The sequence below is a fragment of the Carettochelys insculpta genome, chromosome 6 (assembly GCF_033958435.1).
Source record: "Carettochelys insculpta isolate YL-2023 chromosome 6, ASM3395843v1, whole genome shotgun sequence".
Classification (NCBI taxonomy): domain Eukaryota; kingdom Metazoa; phylum Chordata; order Testudines; family Carettochelyidae; genus Carettochelys; species Carettochelys insculpta.
In genome coordinates, this window is record NC_134142.1 from 5,562,284 (window position 1) to 5,581,876 (window position 19,593).

Here is a 19,593-nt window from a genome sequence, read left to right on the forward strand (position 1 = left end):
TTCTGAGGGCACCAGACAAGAGAAGGCCAGCCTGTGTTTGGTTCTAATTTATCTTAATATTCTTTTACTAAAGGTTTCATACATTATTAACAGATGTTTTTAGACGTGATTAATTTATTGAAATGATTTCCAACATGTGTATAGATGGGGATCCACAATACGTTCTGCAGAGGATCTTATAACTACCTATCGCAAACAATCATACATCGAACATGTATCAGCATTTTTATCTATAAACAGAACTTTCATGTAATGTATGACACAGTCCTTCCCCTGGTTATGACAACAAACTTCAAATTTCTTCTGCAAATGAAGGAAAAAACACAATGCTGAACAATGTCTGTACCAATTGATCACTGCATCACTTCTGGCTCAGGAAGCCATCTGCCTATTGTCAGTGATGGTCATATGCACATAGCATGTAAGAATACATGTACACTTGCAGATTTCCTGGAACATATGATGGAGACAAGGGAATTTTGCAAGGCTGCAAATCATTTCCAGGCTGTCAAAATTTTGGCAGGCAACAAGCAGCATGGGTAAGGCAAGAGGGTGGCTTTCAAATCAGGTGTTGCATTATTTAGGGTTCCCACAGAATTTCTGTGTTGCTTACATGAGCCCCGCAGTTTGAGACAGCCCCTTCACAATTTTGGCATATTTATCTATTACTTTCTGCAACTCACAGTAATTAACTGATACAACCAGAAATGCCGCTGAGTATATTGATGAGTTAGATTTATTTTTCTGTTTGTTTTTGCTGAGAGATAATTTTGGCTTACAAAATTCCCAAGCGCTGAATGGAATTAGTGCTGTAGTTATGATGCATACACATTTGACAAATTTCATGTCAATGCTTTCGTCAACTAAAAATGGGACTACAAAAATAACAGAATACAGGTTAAAGCTCTCTCGTCTGGCAGCCTCAGGGACTGACCACTGCTGGAAGAGAGAATTTGGCAGATACAGGAGGTCAATATTGTCTAGCACATTACCACTGCTCACTGGGTTCTTGGAAGAAGACATTTTGAGGTAAATTACAGCTAAATAACAGCACAGAAAATTGTGAGCCAGGACTGGTGGCTGTAAACAAACTTTATGGGCCACAGGAAACATGGCCAAACCCATGCTGAGTAGTCATCCTCCTCACTAAAATCACACCAGATTACGGAGGTTGGTGTACGAGAGGGTTCTGGGTGAAAGATGTTCAACCTGTAGTTGTGTAAGTTCACTGAAATGGTCATTTCCATCCTCTCAACAATCCCTTGGTGTTTTAATGGTAATCCTGTTAAGTATTACGTTTAATATTTACGTTGGAATGCTTAACTGCTAATTGACAGAGGTATTCTGGGGTGGGAATTTACTGTGTTTACAGTAAACCCTCAATTTAACACACTAATAGAGGGTAAGGGATGTCTACTAATGCCGAAAGTCCAAAGCTGCAGGACTGGAGGCACCTCGCAAGGTGCACTAGGGAGCGCACTGCCCAAGACCTGGGAGGAACTCCAGCGGGCTGGGGAGAGACAGCTCGGCAGCAGCTCTTTGCGTTGTTTACAGAGCAGAGCCTTTGGGCTCTCCTTCTACAAGCTGCTCATCACCCACCCAAGGCTGGGGACTCCCACGGAAACTAAGCTTCCCTGGAGCAGGCGTGCCTCTGCCCAGGGCTTCAATTGGCAGGAGGCCCACCAGCTGTCTGGTCTGGGCACCCACCCTGCTGGGAGGAGGCTGAGCACTCTCCCTCTCCCTCCGCCAGCAGACGGCCAGCAAGGAGTGGCAGCAAAGTTCACTGTTCATCTGGCATTGGTGCAGTCATTGTCCAGGGTGACTTGGAGGGGCTGAGGGGAGTAGAGGAGGGTGGTTTCCTCCAGCCCCAGCTGCTCCGGTGGCCCCAGCCCTGATTAGAATGTAAAGTCAATATGACTCCGACAAAGTAAACTGGATTATGTTGCAACTCAGGCATGATCAACAGAAATGGCTGTTAGTCGTGATGCCATGAGAGCCAGAAGAAATGCAGCTTGAGCTTTACAACCAGAGAAAGCTTTTTTTTTTTTTTTTGAACTTGTAAACTGTAAAGTTTGAAGCAGAAATCATTGCTGGACAATGAACATGGTGCCTGACGTCAGTTTTACTGTTGCTTCAATCACTTTTTGGTATAGAAATCTTTGAGACATTTCAGCTCCGACCCTAGCAGGAGCATTGGCAACCAGAACTACACTGTATGATCATTCTTTGTGTCTACATACTCCTGCTTCTGCTTGACATACTGCTTATTTATAGGTCTATATATTCAATGGCCCCAGAAGTAAACTAGTTTAATTAAACATATAGTATGAATGTACAAGATAGATCCTTGCTAGTATAATGAGATGCCTTGTATAAAATATTTTTGTTTGTGTTTATTTTGATTCATGGCCTAATTCAGTCCTGGTATTTCTATGTGCTCTACAATATTCTCAATGAATGAGATATGACTTGGTGGTTTGAGTAAAATGGATATTTGTAGTAAATGAGGCCATGTCTACGCTAGAGTATTTTGTCGACTAAACCTGGGGAGCATCCAGATTCCCAAGGTGTTCAGTGCACGGTACACAGACACAATGCAGCACTTTTGTCGACAGTCTATTCCCGCTCCCCACGAGACATAATGCCTCTGTTGCCAGAGATCTGTTGCCAAAAAGCCGGTCGGGACGTTCCTGGGGGCCCTCTGTTTACAGACAGGGCTTCCAGGACACCGGGCGGCCCTGTCTGCTGTGATTCTGGTTGGCCATTTAGTTAAGACAGCAGTTGAGCAGTCCAGCTGCTCTCTGTTGACAGAGTGGATCGCTCTTGCAATCTGCTTGGGAGTTTGGCTGCAATCTGTCAACAGAACTTATGTCGGAAGATGTCTTCCAACAAAAACTTCTGTCGACAAATCACTGTAATCTAGACATAGCTTGCATGACCCACCCAGGAATGGCATATTTATTGTGATCTTTAAAATATAACTGTAGGTCTAAGGTTCTTCATGGTTGAGTGCTGCTAAATAAAGCAATACTTCAGAAATTAACGAATGATTTAATATAAATACAGGAAGATAGTGTTTTGGAGAAAAACACCAGCACAAGAAGATGCTCTTGGATGCTATTCTTCCTGAAGTAACAGCTTTCCTAGGAGAGTTAGACTTTACAATTCAAAATAGATCATTTAGATTTTATGGGACACGAACCTTCTCTTGAATAAATGGGCCTTGAAAAGGAATTCTATTCAACACATTTCCAAAAATCAATCATACATGAAATTGATAGTGCTAAGACAATATCCCTAAAAGCACAATTTTAGGCACTCTGTAATATATCTTTGCTGTAGAATTCGCAGCTAATGCATACACTTTCAGACCTTGCAGATTTTAAAGTGCTGTTCAAAGGTCTAAAGTCAAAGAAACATTTCTTGTTGGCCTTCCTAAGTGAGGTTGACTCAGGTATTTGCTTTCTAAAATGCTGTAGGAAATCGAGAAGGACACAGAAAGTAGATGGATGTGTTTACTGCTCATCAGAAGTACTGTGGAACAACATGCTCCTTCATTAGACGTTGCTGCATATGAAATAGCTTTTCTCTAATCCCAGATGGGTAATTTTGCAGAAAATGTTATTCAATGCATCTAAAAAGAAGCTGAATTTCTTTCACCTGCATGACAGAAACATACAGAAAAACAACATGTTCAATAAAGATGCGGACCACTGGATATCTGCAACAACTAAGAATCTGGAATAGGTGAATTTGATGCATCAAAAATAGAAAAAAGAGAAATGCACCAAGATAAAGGAATTTTCAGGTTTCCCTAAAATGCTTCAGACCTTATTCTCCTTTCAAGGAAGATTAGTCCATTGGTGAGTGTTATCCAACACAGGGACACAACCTGAGGCACTGGCTGTCACTAAATTTCCAGCTTCCAAAGGCTGGGATTGGGTGATAGGGGACTGATCACTCAAAATTACCCTGTTCTTCTGTCCATGCCCTCTGATTCACTTAGCCCTGGCCACTGTCAGAAGACAGGCTTCCTGCCTGGTCTAAAGCTTAGGAGTGCAAATCTCCACTTATCCTGATGAGGGCTGAAAGGTTCTTGTCTCAAGATCAGGCCCAGTACTATTGAAATAATTATCTAGTTGGGAACCCCGAAACGCACAGGTATAACACTCAGGCTGTGGCCATGCTACCTGCTTCTTTTGGAGGGGGAATGGTAATGAGCCACTTCGGCAGATGCTAATGAAGTGCTGCTATGAATATGCAGGACCTCATTAGCATAATAGCGGCTGCGCGCTTCGAAAGTTCCAGTTTCAAAATGCATGCCACCTGTGTAGCCAGGGGCCTTTCAAAATGACACCCTGATTTTGAAAGCCCCTTCTTCCCATCTGGTTGCTCTGCCCAGAGAGAAGAATTTGTGAAGCTAAAGCCAAAATTTTCAAACTTGCTGTTGGGATTTTCAGCATAATATAAGAGAAGGATAGGCCCAAATGCCAAAAGCCTACTTCCCTCGGGCAGCTCTAGTAATTCAGATGGGTTCATGAATCCCCTAACATCCCCATATCAAAGGTGTTACCAGACCCATGATCAAGAGGGTGGAAAGAAGCTGCTCTCAGTAGTGATGGATGGCAGAACAAGGAGCAATGGTCACAAGTTACAGTGGGGGAAGTCTGTGTTGGAGGTTAGGAAAAACCATTCCAGTAGGAGGGTGGTGCAGCACTAAAAGAGGTTACCTAGTGAGGTGGTGGAATCTCCATTCCCAGAGCCTTTAAAGTCCCGGCTGGACAAAGCCCTGCCTGGGATGATTTCGTTGGGGCTGGTCCTGCTTTGGGCAGGGGGCTGGACTCAATGATCTCCTGAGTTCTCTTCCAGTCCCTTGATTCTATTATTCTAACCTACCCAACATTAAATGGTTTTAAACAAGGGATAGAGAAACCTCTGCCTGCTAGTAGCGTGGCAAACACACCATGAAAAATTCTTATAATGTTTTATGAAAGATATAGAAAAAGCAATTAAAGGGTATGAAATGTAAAGGATTAAACCAAGCATTTACTGTAAGCCTGTATCTCGTTCCTTCTCCTGCAGAGAGCTTTTAGGAAGAAACCCCCTTTATTAACACCTTGTAGAGAACAAAAACTCTTCTTTTTTCAAGTGGGGAGAGGAAACATTGAACTGAGATGAGCTAGAGCTGTGTTGCTGCTGGTATTAAAGCCTGATCCTTTTTTCTCAGTGATGAAACAACACAAGCGCAAACACAAAGGTGGAGTGAAAAAACAAGTCAGGGTTTTTTCTTTCATGTGCAACTTCGTGGCTGGCAAAACACAAGCAGAACTCACGGGCCAGTTAGGCACTCTCTGAGACCTGGCAACCTCATACCAGCAGCAGCATCAGGTTGTTTGATATATTGCTTTAGGCTGCCTCTTTCTGATCACAGGTTTACAGTAGTAACAGAGAGGGAGCCGTGCTAGTCTATATACCATCAAAACGAAAGAGTGGTCAAGTAGCACTTTAAAGACTAACAAAATAGTTTATTAGGTGAGCTTTCATGGGACAGACCCACTTCTTCAGACCATAGCCAGACCAGAACAGACTCCATATTTTGCATTGCAAAACTGGCCGGCTAAGTATGACTCTTATGAGGCAGAAGGCAAAAGAAGGAAAGGAAAGTTGGAAAAATATAAGGTAATCAAAGAAAAGTAGATATGGTGGAGCTGGTTGTGTGAAAGCGAGACAAAGGCACTTTTTGAGAATACTGCCCACAGTGTGGAATGATTAGAATGCCAAAACAACAGGGGGATAGACTCAGAGCCAAGGGAAATCAATGGAAATATTTGCAAGTCTCCAATGGTTTTTGAGTCAGGTTTGAATACTTTTCTTTCTATTATGCACCAGATAGTTTTTTAATGTTTGAAGGGATACTCCACAGAGCAGGCAGAATTAGAGTTCAGTCTGGTTTTAGAGATTGTAAAGGTACCGGCAATCGTTTTTACAGTCATTGAGATAGGGTCGAACACTAGGGTTATGTCTACACTACTGCAATCTTTCAAAAAAATTCCTTCCGGAAGATCTCCTCCAAAAGAACTTCTTTCAAAAGAGAGTGTCCACACATAAATAAGCAGATCAAAAGAGTGATCTTCTCTTTTGAAAGAGAGCATCCACACAGTCCCTGCTCTTTCAAAAGAACAGGCCAGGAATCAAAAAATCAGGTGCCATGAGGACGGCTCTTTCGAAACAGGGCCTGCGAAGTGTCTACACATGTTTTCTTTTGAAAGTGGCTTTTGAAACAAGACCCTCTTCCTGAAATGGGAGTGGAATAGAATCATAGAATCATAGAATACTAGGACTGGAAGGGACCTTAAGAGTTCATTGAGTCCAGCCCCCTGCCCTCAAGGCAGGACCAAGTACTGTCTAGACCACCCCAATAGACATTTATTGAACCTGTTCTTAAATATCTCCAGAGATGGAGATTCCACAACCTTTCTAGGCAATTTATGCCAATGTTTGATCACCCTGACAGGAAGTTTTTCCTAATGTCCAACCTTAACGTCCCTTGCTGCAGGTTAAGCCCATTGCTTCTTGTTCTATCCTCAGAGGCCAAGAAGAACAAGTTTTCTCCCTCCTCCTTATGACACCCTTTTAGATACCTGAAAACCACTATCATGTCCCCCCTTATCATCTTTTTTTCCAAACTGAACAAGCCCAGTTGTTTCAGCCTTTCTTCATAGGTCATGTTCTCTAGACCTTTCATCATTCTTGTTACTCTTTTCTGGACCCTTTCTGATTTCTCCACATCTTTCTGGAAATGCGGTGCTCAGAACTGGACACAATACTCCAATTGAGGCCTAACCAGCTGAGAATAGAGCGGAAGAATGACTTCTCGTGTCTTGTTCACAACACTCCTGTTAACGTGTCCCAGAATCATGTTTGCTTTTTTTGCAACAGCATCACACTGTTGACTCTTGTTTAACTTGTGGTCCACTATAACCCCTAGATCACTTTCTGCCACACTCCTTCCTAGACAGTCACTTTCCATTCTGTATGTGTGAAATTCATTGTTCCTTCCTAAGTGGAACACTTTTCATTTGTCTTTATTAAACTTCATCCTGTTTACTTCAGACTATTTCTCCAGATCATTTTGAATTTGAACCCTATCCTCCAAAGCAGTTGCAACCCCTCTTAGCTTGGTATCATCTGCAAACTTAATAAGCATACTGTCTACGCCAACATCTAAATTGTTGATGAAGATATTGAACAGAACTGGTCCCAATACAGACCCTTGCAGAACCCTACTTGTTATACCTTTCCACCAGGATTGAGAACCATTAATAACTACTCTCTGGGTATGTTTATCCAGCCAGTTTTGCACCCACCTTATAGTAGCCCCATCTAAGCTGTATTTGCCTAGCTTATTGATAAGAATATCATGTGAGACCGTATCAAATGCCTTACTAAAATCTAGGTATACCACATCCGCCACTTCTCCCTTATTCACAAGGCTTGCTATCCTACCAAAGAAAGCTATCAGATTGGTTTGATGTGTTTTGTTTTTTGCAAATCCATGCTGGCTGTTCCCTATCACCTTAGCACCTTCCAAGTGCTTGCAGATGATTTCCTTAATTACTAATTCCATTAACTTTCCTGGCACAGAAAGGAAGAATGCCTTCAAAAGGAGAGCCACATTCTTTCAATTTAATTTTGAAACAATTTCTGTGTGTAGACATTCTGCTGGATATTTCAAAAGAGCCCCTTCTTTTGAAAATACTTCAAAAGAACTTGCTAGTGTAGAGGCATCCTTGAACTTCTAATGGTTCTAATGCCAGAGTGAACAGTCTGTGAGTGCCCAGTGCCTGCACGCAGAACACCAGAAAACTCACAAAGTAAACGGGAGGGAGTAAACCACTGGGTAAAGCTTGTATTCCATTGTCCAGTAAAGCACTACCCAGAAAGAGAACTGAGGATGGCAGAGCCAGTTCATCTCATCTCAGAGCAGTACAAAGAATGAGTGAAAGTAGACAGGGAGCCATTAATAAACAGTCCCAGGGAAATTCAGGTATGGATCTTTGATCATTTGAGTAGTAAACTTAATCAGAAGACCGTATCAAGAACGATTTGCTACAATTCCCAATTTAATTCTATTTAACTTCTTAACTAATCTTATTACCTTCACAAGCAAGATCTTACTGGTTCTGTAAAAGTACGTATTGATCCCACATTGAACCACAGATTTCATTATTCACTTATGGAAAAAATATGAAACGAAACATTTGCTTGAAAATGAATAATTCCATAGGGAACAGGGGTGAAAAAGCAAAAATGTTTCCTCTCAGAGGTGGCCAGAGTCTATCACCTCACATAGAACTGACACTCTACACACAGACTGATTGATTGGAGCTGCTTGACAATTAAACTGCTTTATTCATGAAATAAGTGTTGGTTTTTCTAAATTTAAATCAGTCTTGAAGCCCTGCAATGGGAGATTTTTTATGAACAATATAAGTTTTTTTTTGTTCCAAACAATATTTTATTTCAAAAGTTTAGTTCATTGACACAAATGTAAAATGGTCAAAATTGAAACAAAACTTCTCGATTGACCCAAACAATATTTTTGTTTTGGATGATTGGTTCAGAACTACTTTCCAGATCTAAAAGTGTCATCCTAATTCAGGCCAGAAAAACATTTTGAAATTTCAAAAACTCTTGCAGGATGAGGAACCATTTTTGTTTAGTGTTCCCTCTACCAGGGCAGCCACACAAGAAACAAAAAATCTCATTGAACTTGGTATGCAGGTGTTATGAAAGAGCCCATGTTTATGCTCTTGCTCCAGTTCTGACAAAATCAGATGAGGGAAAGAAGAAGCCAATGAATTTTATTAAAAAATAGACTCTTGGTTGAACAAACAAAATGTCTTTCTTTCTCTTTGCTCCAGTCCAAGGAAACTTAGCATATTCCTAAGATTATTGAATGGTGTCTGCCTCATTTAACATACAAGCTATTGACAGCTTTTGGGGGAAAGTCTAAGAAAGCAATTGGAAGTTTTGTCCATTTTTATTAGATTTTGACTGATGGAGCAAAATCTGCTTTTCCCCATTCGTGTATGGTCTGCATGTATTGCAGCATGTTTTGCAAACTTGTAGACGCTAAGGGTGTGTCTACCACAACAAAGGTATTTCAGAATAATGGACGCTATTGCAAGGTAACTTTGTGAGCATTTACACAGCAAAGCTGCCATTTCAAAATAATGTTGCAATAGTGGATGACTTATTTTGAATTCTGTAAACCTCTTTCGAAAAGGAGTAGCAGCTATTCTGAAATAGGTATTTTGGAGTAGGGGCTGTCTAGACAGGGAATAAGGGATGTTACAGAGGTTCCTAAATCTGAGCCAGCCTTTTTAGGTGACAAATCTGAGGAACTCTCTCAGATTGAAGTGACATTAGAGGAGGTTTTGGAGTTAATTGATAAGCTGAATAGTAACAAGTCTCCAGGACCAGACGGCATTCACCCAAGGGTTCTGAAAGAACTCAAATGTGAAGTTGCGGAGTTATTAACAGTGGTTTGTAACCTATCCTTTAAATCCACTTTGGTACCAAATGACTGGAAGACGGCCAATATAACGCCAATATTTAAAAAAGGCTCTAGAGGAGACCCTGGCAATTATAGACCAATAAGTTTAACATCAGTACCAGGCAAATTAGTAGAAACACTAGTAAAGAATAAAATTGCAAGGCACGTAGAAGAGCACAAATTGTTGGGCAAAAGTCAGCATGGTTTCTGCACAGGGAAGTCGTGTCTAACTAATCTATTTGAATTCTTTGAAGGGGTTAATAAACATGCGGACAAGGGGCACCCAGTGGACATAATATACCTAGATTTCCAGAAAGCCTTTGACACGGTCCCACACCAAAGGCTTTTATGTAAATTAGGCGGTCATGGGATAGGAGCAAAGATCCTTTCATGGATCGGGAATTGGTTAAAAGGCAGAAAACAAAGGGTTGGAATAAATGGTAAATTTTCACAATGGAGGAGGGTAACTAGTGGTGTTCCCCAGGGATCAGTCCTGGGACTGATCCTGTTCAACTTGTTCATCAATGATCTAGAAAATGAGGTAAGCAGTGAGGTGGCAAAGTTTGCAGATGACACCAAGTTGTTCAGGACAGTCAAAACCAAAACAGATTGTGAAGAACTACAAAAAGATCTCAGCAAACTGAGTGATTGGGCAGCAAAATGGCAAATGAAATTTAATGTGGGAAAGTGTAAGGTAATGCATGTTGGAAAAAATAACCCAAATTACACGTACAACATGATGGGGTCAAATTTAGCTACGACAGATCAGGAAAGGGATCTTGGAGTTATAGTGGATAGTTCTCTGAAGACATCCACGCAGTGTGCAGCGGCAGTTAATAAAGCAAATAGGATGTTAGGAATTATTAAAAAAGGGATAGATAATAAGACAAAAGATATCATACTTCCCCTATATAAAACTATGGTACGCCCACATCTTGAGTACTGCGTGCAGATGTGGTCTCCTCACCTCAAAAAAGATATATTGGCATTAGAAAAGGTTCAGAAAAGGGCGACTAAGATGATTAGGGGCTTGGAACGGGTCCCATATGGGGAGAGGCTAGAGAGACTGGGACTTTTCAGTTTGGAAAAGAGGCGATTGAGGGGCGATATGATAGAGGTATATAAAATCATGAATGGTGTGGAGAAAGTGAATATAGAAAAATTATTTACCTTTTCCCATAATACAGGAACTAGAGGACACCAAATGAAATTGATGGGTAGTAGGTTCAAAACTAATAAAAGGAAATTTTTCTTCACACAGCGCACAGTCAACCTGTGGAACTCCTTGCCCAAGAAGACTGTGAAGGCCAGGACTCTATTAGGGTTTAAAAAAGAGCTTGATAAATTTTTGCAGGTTAGGTCCATAAATGGCTATTAGCCAGGGATCAAGTATGGTGCCCTGGCCTTCAGAACAAGGGCAGGAGATGGATGGCAGGAGATAAATCACTTGATCATTGTCTTCTGTTCTCCTTCTCTGGGGCACCTGGCATTGGCCACCGTCGGCAGATGGGATGCTGGGCTGGATGGACCTTTGGTCTGACCCAGTATGGCCATTCTTATGTTCTTATGTTCTTATGTTCTTATGATGTGCCCTGATGGCCAATCAGTGTGAAGGCTCTATTTTGTAACAGATGAGTGTTATTTCGATATGCATTTTGGTTGAATCTACACACGCCCCCTCCTTCCAGAGGGGTCATGTTAATGAGGTGGTTCAAAAGATGCTAATGAGGTGCTGACGTGAATATGCATTGCCTCATTAGCATAATGGCTGCCACACTCAATTTGAAAGTGCTGCTTTCAGAATGCACGCCTCCCTATTTTCAAAAGGACCTCCCTGACTTCAAAAGCCCCTTCTTCCTATAACCAAATAGAAAGGAGGGGGCATATGTAGACACAGCCTTTGTGTGTCAGCATGCTATTCAGAAATAAACTATTCTGGAAAATCTCTTCTAGAACAGCTTATTCTGGAATAATGCTGCTGTGTAGACATAACCAAGGAATAAAGCTCCCTACAAACAAGGACCCATCTCAGACCACAATATAATGAATGGGACAAATTTAGTTGTGATGTATGTGGCAGAGGAAGGTTTACATCATGTGTACATGCAGTAGAACTAGGTGGTAAAGCAACATAAGTAGCACGTGTTTGGCCGACACTGAGTGGATGTGTAAAAGTGTGGAGTAAAGGAAGGTAGTAGAAAAAACATATCATGGAAGGACTTAAGACAAAGCCCCCAGTTCATCTTACACCAGACGCAGACTATTTAATTTCTTGTGACCTGGGTACAAATCAGCTTTAGCTCCAAGAAAGTTTAGAGTTTTTAAGTATATAATTGCTCCTGATTGGTCCTCAAATTTGGAAAATTATCCTATGCATCAGGTCAGGATATAGAATGAAGGAGTTTTGCCTTCTCCCTCCTACATGTTTCCCAGGCCTGGCTGGGCTCTTGGCATCTAGACGGAACACCTGCTTTCGTGTAGGCAAGCCGCCGGAGCTGTGTTGTTTTGATTAGGTGTTTTTGAGAGTCCATGTTCAAGGACTGGGAGGATTGATGTGGCTTTTTTAGAGATAGAAGTGCTGAGCCAGTTATTGTAGCTAATTGCAGCTGACTGCTTTTCTCATAATAATGTGCTCTCACTTGGTTATAAAAGCTGTGAGAATAATAAACTCAGGGCCTTCAGACTATAGAACTGTTGGCCCCCTGCTGTCTATGTTCGTCTTTGTCTTTCATCCCTCGCGGTATCGCACCTCTGGGACCTGTCACTAAAAAGAAATACAACATCTGGCGCCCGAACAGGGACACGGAGGTGAGAAGCGTCCATGCGGCGAGGAAGGTGTATCAATACCGGAGGGACCGAAGAGAATTTCTAGACTGGGTAAGTCAGACCTTCGGGATTCGGGCAGGGTTAAGATGGGGAATTCCCCATCTTCTTACTCCTCTTATATTGAATTGCTTCAGACGTTACTGAAAAGCTCAGGAGTAAAAGTAAAACAAAGTACATTTCAGAAACTATTTGATCTTATTTGTAAGCATTGTTATTGGTTTACCCCAAGTGGGAAAAATGCTCTAGATTTAAAACAGTGGAGATTGATTATGAGAGCCCTGCGTCGAGCGCACCAAAAGGGGGAAATTATCCCACTCCCCGTTTGGTCTCTTTGTAATCTTGTAGTCCGTGCCTTAGAGCCGTTACAGTCTGGCTCTGAAGAGGGTTGCTCCCTCCCCCCGGACTCTTTAGCAGAAAGAGGAGCCAGACGCAGGGTTCCCAAGGGAGATGAGGCCTTATCGGAGGAATCAGGAGATTCCAGTGAGGAGGGCCAAGAGGGTCAGCCTATTACAGGAGATGAAAAGACAGGGAACTCTGAACAACAGAAAAATTATACTGCCCGTGAAACATCATCGGGCTTTTTCCCTGCTAATGTTTGTGTGGCTCAGCCAGAGCCCGATTTCCCTCCCTCCACGCCTTCCCCGCTCCCACCACCTACTAAGGAGGAAGGCCCCTCTGCACCCCCCTTTTCTTGTTATGGAAAGGATGAGCTTTTTGCAGAACCCCCGCGACAGACCGTTACAGAGCCTGTGACTAATTTGATGAGGACGGTTCTGGCGGTCGGAGCCCATGAAGGCTTTGATTTATCCCCTCTAACCCTTTCGGCTTTTCCAGTTACAATACAACAGGTCCCTCCTAATCAGCAATTCCCCCAGGGAGCAATTAATTATCACCATGAGCCATTAACCTTTAAATTGCTCAAAGATTTAAAACAAGCGTGTGTCCAGTATGGTGTTAACTCTCCCTACACCTTTGGCTTGGTGCAGGGATTAAGCCAGGCCGAGAGATTGATCCCGTGGGATTGGGAAGTACTGGGACGCACCGTGCTGAATGGGGCGGAATTTTTACAATTTAAGACCTGGTGGCATGATGAGGCTGCTCTCACGGCCAGGCGAAATGCTAGTCAGAATCCCCCTGTAGCTATTACTTTGGAACAGCTCACTGGTACCGGTGCCTGGTTTGGCATCCAGGCAGAGTTACAGTATAATGATGTTGCAATTGTCCAGGTCCGCCTTTGTTGTCTTAAGGCCTGGGAAAAAATTGCTAAGCCAGGGGAGAGTACCCCCTCTTTTGTAAAGGTAAAACAGAGTGCACAAGAGCCTTATGTGGATTTCATAGCCCGTTTGAAAGGGATTTTCCATTTGCTTATCTTGGTACCATAATACAGAGAAATATTGTGACTCCACAGAAGGTGCAAATTCGTAGGGATTCTTTAAACTCTCTGAATGATTTTCAGAAATTACTGGGAGATATTAATTGGCTTCGCCCTTCTCTCGGGATTCCCACTTATGCCCTGGAAAATCTGTTTATCACACTCCAGGGAGATCCTGATCTTAACAGTCCACGTAAGTTATCTATTGAAGCAGAGGCTGAACTTAAATGGGTGGAACAACAAATCCACTCAGCGCAGTTACAACGCGTGCAGCCAACGCAGCCGGTTACACTGTTAGTTTTTCCCACTCCTCACAGTCCGTCAGGAGTTTTGGCCCAGCAACATGCTATATTAGAATGGATCTTTTTGCCAAACAAGGTGGCAAAAACCTTATCCACCTATTTGGATAAGATTGCTGATGTAATTTATCGAGGCCGCTCCCGTTGTAAACAGCTCACAGGATGGGACCCCCATTCAATTACAGTCCCTCTCACCTCAAATCAGGTTAACCAAAGCTTTGAGAACAATATGCAATGGCAAATTAGCCTATCTAATTATGTGGGAGAAATTGGTAATCATTATCCTCACGCCAAGCTGTTTGCCTTTCTTAAAAGGACCCCGTTTATTTTATCTACCATAGTCAGGCACCAACCCCTTGTTAATGCTGCAACATTTTTTACTGATGCTAGTGGGCCTGGCAAGGCCGGTTATACCGGCCCAATTACCAAGGTGTGGCAGACCCCTTATAATTCCGTACAAAAGGCTGAACTTGCTGCTGTTATGCAGCTGCTTATTGATTATTTACACCCTGTTAATATAGTCACTGATTCCCAATATGTTGAATTTACTGTCCAACAGATAGAAACAGCTACTATTTTACCTTGTTCTGAATTGCATGAAATGTTTTTGCAATTGCAATCTTTTGTTAGATCTCGTATACACCCTATTTTTATTACACATGTTCGTGCTCATTCTGGCCTACCGGGACCAATAGCTGCAGGAAACCAGAGTATTGATCGGCTGTTGGTAGGCACCACCCAGCAAGCAAAGGATTACCATTCCTTAACTCACATTAACACATCTGGCTTGACTCGCAAGTTTCAAATTACCAAAAGTCAAGCACAGCAAATAGTGGCCCAGTGCCCCACATGTGGGCCCATTACTGCCCCTACCTTTCCCCCGGGAGTAAATCCCCGAGGACTCAATGCAAATGACTTGTGGCAGATGGATGTTACACACATCCCCTCTTTTGGGAAATTAAGCTTTGTACATGCATCCATTGACACGTATTCTGGATTTTTATGGGCCACCCCGCTAACAGGGGAGACCACAAATCATGTAATTCAGCATTTATTAGAGACGTTCAATATTTTGGGCGTCCCCAAACACATTAAAACAGATAATGGACCGGCTTACACCTCACAACGGTTTGCTGCATTTTTAACACAATGGGCCATTCAGCATACCACAGGTATTCCTTATAACCCTCAGGGTCAAGCAATTATTGAAAGGGCACATAGAACACTTAAAAACATGCTAGAAAAACAAAAAGGGGGAGTATGGACATCACATTTAGGAAAAATAACACCCAGACAGCAATTACATATGGCTCTCTTTACTCTTAATTTCTTAAACAGTTCCACAATAAATGATGTGTCCGCTGCAGAAAAACATTGGTCTATTAGCAAAAGAAGAAACCTGAATCAACCCATATATTGGAAAAATGATGAAGGACAGTGGGTTCCAGGAACGGTTAAGATTTGGGGCAGAGGGTTTGCTTGTATCTTTACAGATCTTGGAGAAACGCGCTGGGTTCCGGCTCGATACATCAAGCCAAGATATGACAACCCCCCGGCGAATGAGGATGGTGCCCCCGGTTGATATCGTCTCCCCCTCACTGTTTTTGGCCGTGCTGGTAGTATTGACCACAACCCTCATACATTTAATAGCTTGGAGCTGACTAATCAAGCACCTCCTGATCTGCCTCCCTGCGTCCAATGGATAACAGCGTATGTATCAGATTGGGTTCATTGGGAGCCCTGTCGTGGGAATACAGGCCGAGTTCTAGTTAATACTTCCTATGGAAGAGTCATTGATTGGAGCCCTGTTGGCTCGGCTCGGCGAAAGAACACCGTGGTGGATCTCAAATGGCGTAAAGCAAATAATAGCGTGTATACAAGTGCCCCAGGAAGTATTGTTTGGCATGGAGGTGGTATGTCTCCTCCAGCCCCTCACTTACCTTTTGGCCCCATCCATGACTCATTATGGAAATTAGCCACAGCCCTACAACCTATGCGAGCATGGACAGGGATGTATACCCAAGGAAAAAACAATACCTTTTCAAACGTCACATTTCATCTCAATTCTACCCATTATATCCAGGCTTGCGTTCGCATGCCATATTTGATAATGATTGGCCCTGCCATATGGAATGAGAGCGATTTTTCTGTTAGTTGTCATAACTGTTCTTTTTATACATGTATTAACCGTTCTGTTCCCTTTAATCATTTAAAAGATAGGATGTATTTGTTAAAAGCACGGACTGGAATATGGATCCCCGTTCGAATGCCTCGGTCTTGGCAGCGATCTCCTGAGATGTATCTTATCGACCAAGCCCTGAGCAGAATTCTTAAAAGAGCCAAACGATTTGTTGGTCTGCTGATTGCCGTGATTATGGGACTTATTGCCGTCACCGCCACAGCAGCAGTAGCTGGAGCAGCCCTACATCAAACGATTCAAACCACCGAGTTCGTACAAGAATGGCATGCTAATGCAGATAGACTTTGGACTTCTCAACGCCAAGTTGATAGCCAGCTAGCCTCTCAGATGGCTGACCTCCAACAGGCTGTCATAATGCTTGGCGATCAAATAGTTAGCATGCAGAAACAACTAAGAATGCAATGTGATTGGAATGTATCTTCTTATTGTGTTACCCCTTTACCTTATAATGATACCCACTTTCCGTGGGCAAATGTGAAAAAACACCTGTTGGGTCAAGGAAATTTGTCAAAAGAAATACAACATCTGCAGAACCTAATCTTTACCACTTTCGATAAAAAATTAGAACTACTCTCTGGATCGAAATTGTTGGATGGCCTAGTGGATGGCCTGAGTTCTCTGAATCCACTCAAATATATTAAGCTGTTAGGGGGCTCAGCGCTAGTATTGTTAGGCCTGATTTTGATTCTTTTGCTCTTGCTTTGTGTTATTTGGAGAAAAAACAAAAACCTATCCTCCAATTGTAGGCAGCAAGCTGCTGTTTTTTCTCTGATGTTGCATAGAGTAGCTAGAAAAACAAAAAGGGGGAGATGAAGGAGTTTTGCCTTCTCCCTCCTACATGTTTCCCAGGCCTGGCTGGGCTCTTGGCATCTAGACGGAACACCTGCTTTCGTGTAGGCAAGCCGCCGGAGCTGTGTTGTTTTGATTAGGTGTTTTTGAGAGTCCATGTTCAAGGACTGGGAGGATTGATGTGGCTTTTTTAGAGATAGAAGTGCTGAGCCAGTTATTGTAGCTAATTGCAGCTGACTGCTTTTCTCATAATAATGTGCTCTCACTTGGTTATAAAAGCTGTGAGAATAATAAACTCAGGGCCTTCAGACTATAGAACTGTTGGCCCCCTGCTGTCTATGTTCGTCTTTGTCTTTCATCCCTCGCGGTATCGCACCTCTGGGACCTGTCACTAAAAAGAAATACAACAATAGAACATAAATATTTTAAGAATCCAGCACCCCTCCAAGATGCTGTATAATATAAACCTGGTTTAAATAAAGTTCATAGAATCATAGAATCATAGAACACTAGGACCGGAAGGGGCCTCGAGAGGCCATTGAGTCCAGTCCCCTGCCCCGACAGCAGGACCGACCACTATCTACACCATCCCTGATAGACATATATCTAATCTGTTCTTAAATATCTCCAGCGAGGGAGATTCCACAACCTCCCTTGGCAACTTATTCCAGTACTTGACCACCCTGACAGTTAGGAACTTTTTCCTAATGTCCAACCTAAATTTCCCTTGCTGCAGCTTAAGTCCATTGCCTCTTGTTCTCTCCTCAGAGGTCAAGAAGAACAAGTTTTCTCCCTCCTCCTTATGACACCTTTTAAAATATCTGAAAACCGCTATCATGTCCCCCCTCAATCTTCTCTTTTCCAAGCTAAACAAGCCCAGTTCTTTCAGCCTTTCTTCATAAGTCATATTCTCCAGACCTTTTATCATTCTAGTTGCTCTTCTCTGGACCTTGTCTAATTTCTCCACATCTTTCTTGAATTGGGGTGCCCAGAACTGGACACAATATTCCAGCTGAGGCCTAACCAGCGCAGAGTAGAGCGGTAGAATGATTTCTCGTGTCTTGTTCACAACACACCTGCTAATGCATCCCAGAATCATGTTTGCTTTTTTTGCAACAGCATCACACTGTAGACTCATATTTAACTTGTGATCTGCTAGAACCCCTAGGTCCCTTTCTGCTGTACTCCTTCCTAGACAGTCTTTTCCCATTCTGTATGTGTGAAACAGATTATTCCTTCCTAAGTGCAACACCTTACATTTATCTTTAAAGTTCACCTTAAAGTAGTTCAAAGTTCAAATTTAAAGTTCACCTTAAGTAGTTAAGCAGAGCAATATAGCCAAGTGTATTTATACACAAATGTGGATCAACATTTAGATCTCCTGTCAAATTAATTGCCCAGGAGCTGTAAATCACATCTTCTGCATGTCAGGACTGACATGTATTATATAAACTGTGAAGATGAGTTTGCTGAGTGCCTGCCCAAATTGCGAGCAGCTTTCTGTGATCACAAATTTAGGCTCATTGTAGAAAGAGACAGTTGTTACCAGGTTTCTGTTGATCCTCAAGGGTTGATCTTATCAGAAGCTTGCATCTGAAAGAGGAGCAGCATAGATGGTGGGGAGGGGCTCATACGCAAAATTAGGGGAAGGCAATGGGAACCAAAAGCTAAAATTGCTGAGCACCTGCCCATCTTGCAGGTGTTGACTGCCAGGGAAATCAAACATTCTGCACTCGGTCAAGGCTCTACCACGGAAAAGATCTGCTCGGGTGATTTAAAAAATAATAATGAAACAAATCAACACTAGCAGTGTGAGGCTTAATGTGCCACAAATAGCAAATTGCCATGTATTTGCAGGGCTTTTTTTTCTGGCAGTACGTTCCAGCACCTCCACATGACTGTCCCAGCCCTGGCTGCAGTTCCTGTGCAGGGTGTCCCCCCTTGCCGCCTGGCTCGTGGTGAGTACTGGCACCTCTAATTTTAGGAAAAAATTGCTAGTATTTGTACTATACTATAGATGCATCCCCTCCCTGCTACATAAACCCTGGATCTTATTATTTGTTCCAATAGGAAGAAGTGGGTCTCACCCGTGAAAGCTCATTACCTAATAATTAAATTTGTTAGTCTTTAAGGTGCTACAGGATGGCTTGTTTTTCATGTATTTGTAGTATGGTAGAATCTACAAGCCCTGATAATGGTTGGAGTCCCACTACGATAGGTATGGCAGAGAATGAGCAGGCACATGAGCTAAAGAGCCCATGCTCCCTAGCTGGGGCTGTGACATTTCGGTAGATTAGGCAGAGCTTGGAGACTCATCAGTTGTTATACATACTCCTCCTTCACCTTCTGTAAATAATTTCCAGGCTGATTTCTGGATTGGTGTAACCAGATTTTGCTCAGCTCAGCAGAAACCATCTGTCTACAGCTGCTCTGCGGGGCAGAGTGAGCAAGCAGAAGACACTGCTGGCCTAAGACATGAGTGAGGGATACCAGATATCGGCCCATCTGACTACTGCCCAGCTGTGTCAGTAAGTTAGAATAATTACGG

The 19,593-nt window shown here is 42.6% G+C and overlaps 1 protein-coding gene across 1 annotated transcript; it reads left to right on the plus strand.

Annotated features, from left to right (window-relative positions):
* The first annotated feature begins 16,067 nt into the window (after positions 1 to 16,067).
* LOC142014546 (endogenous retrovirus group K member 7 Env polyprotein-like) lies at positions 16,068 to 17,384 on the plus strand. Its single transcript, XM_074997229.1, has one exon. It carries the CDS (start codon positions 16,068 to 16,070, stop codon positions 17,067 to 17,069), a length of 1,002 nt encoding a protein of 333 aa, XP_074853330.1. The 3' UTR covers positions 17,070 to 17,384.
* The last annotated feature ends 2,209 nt before the right edge of the window (positions 17,385 to 19,593 follow it).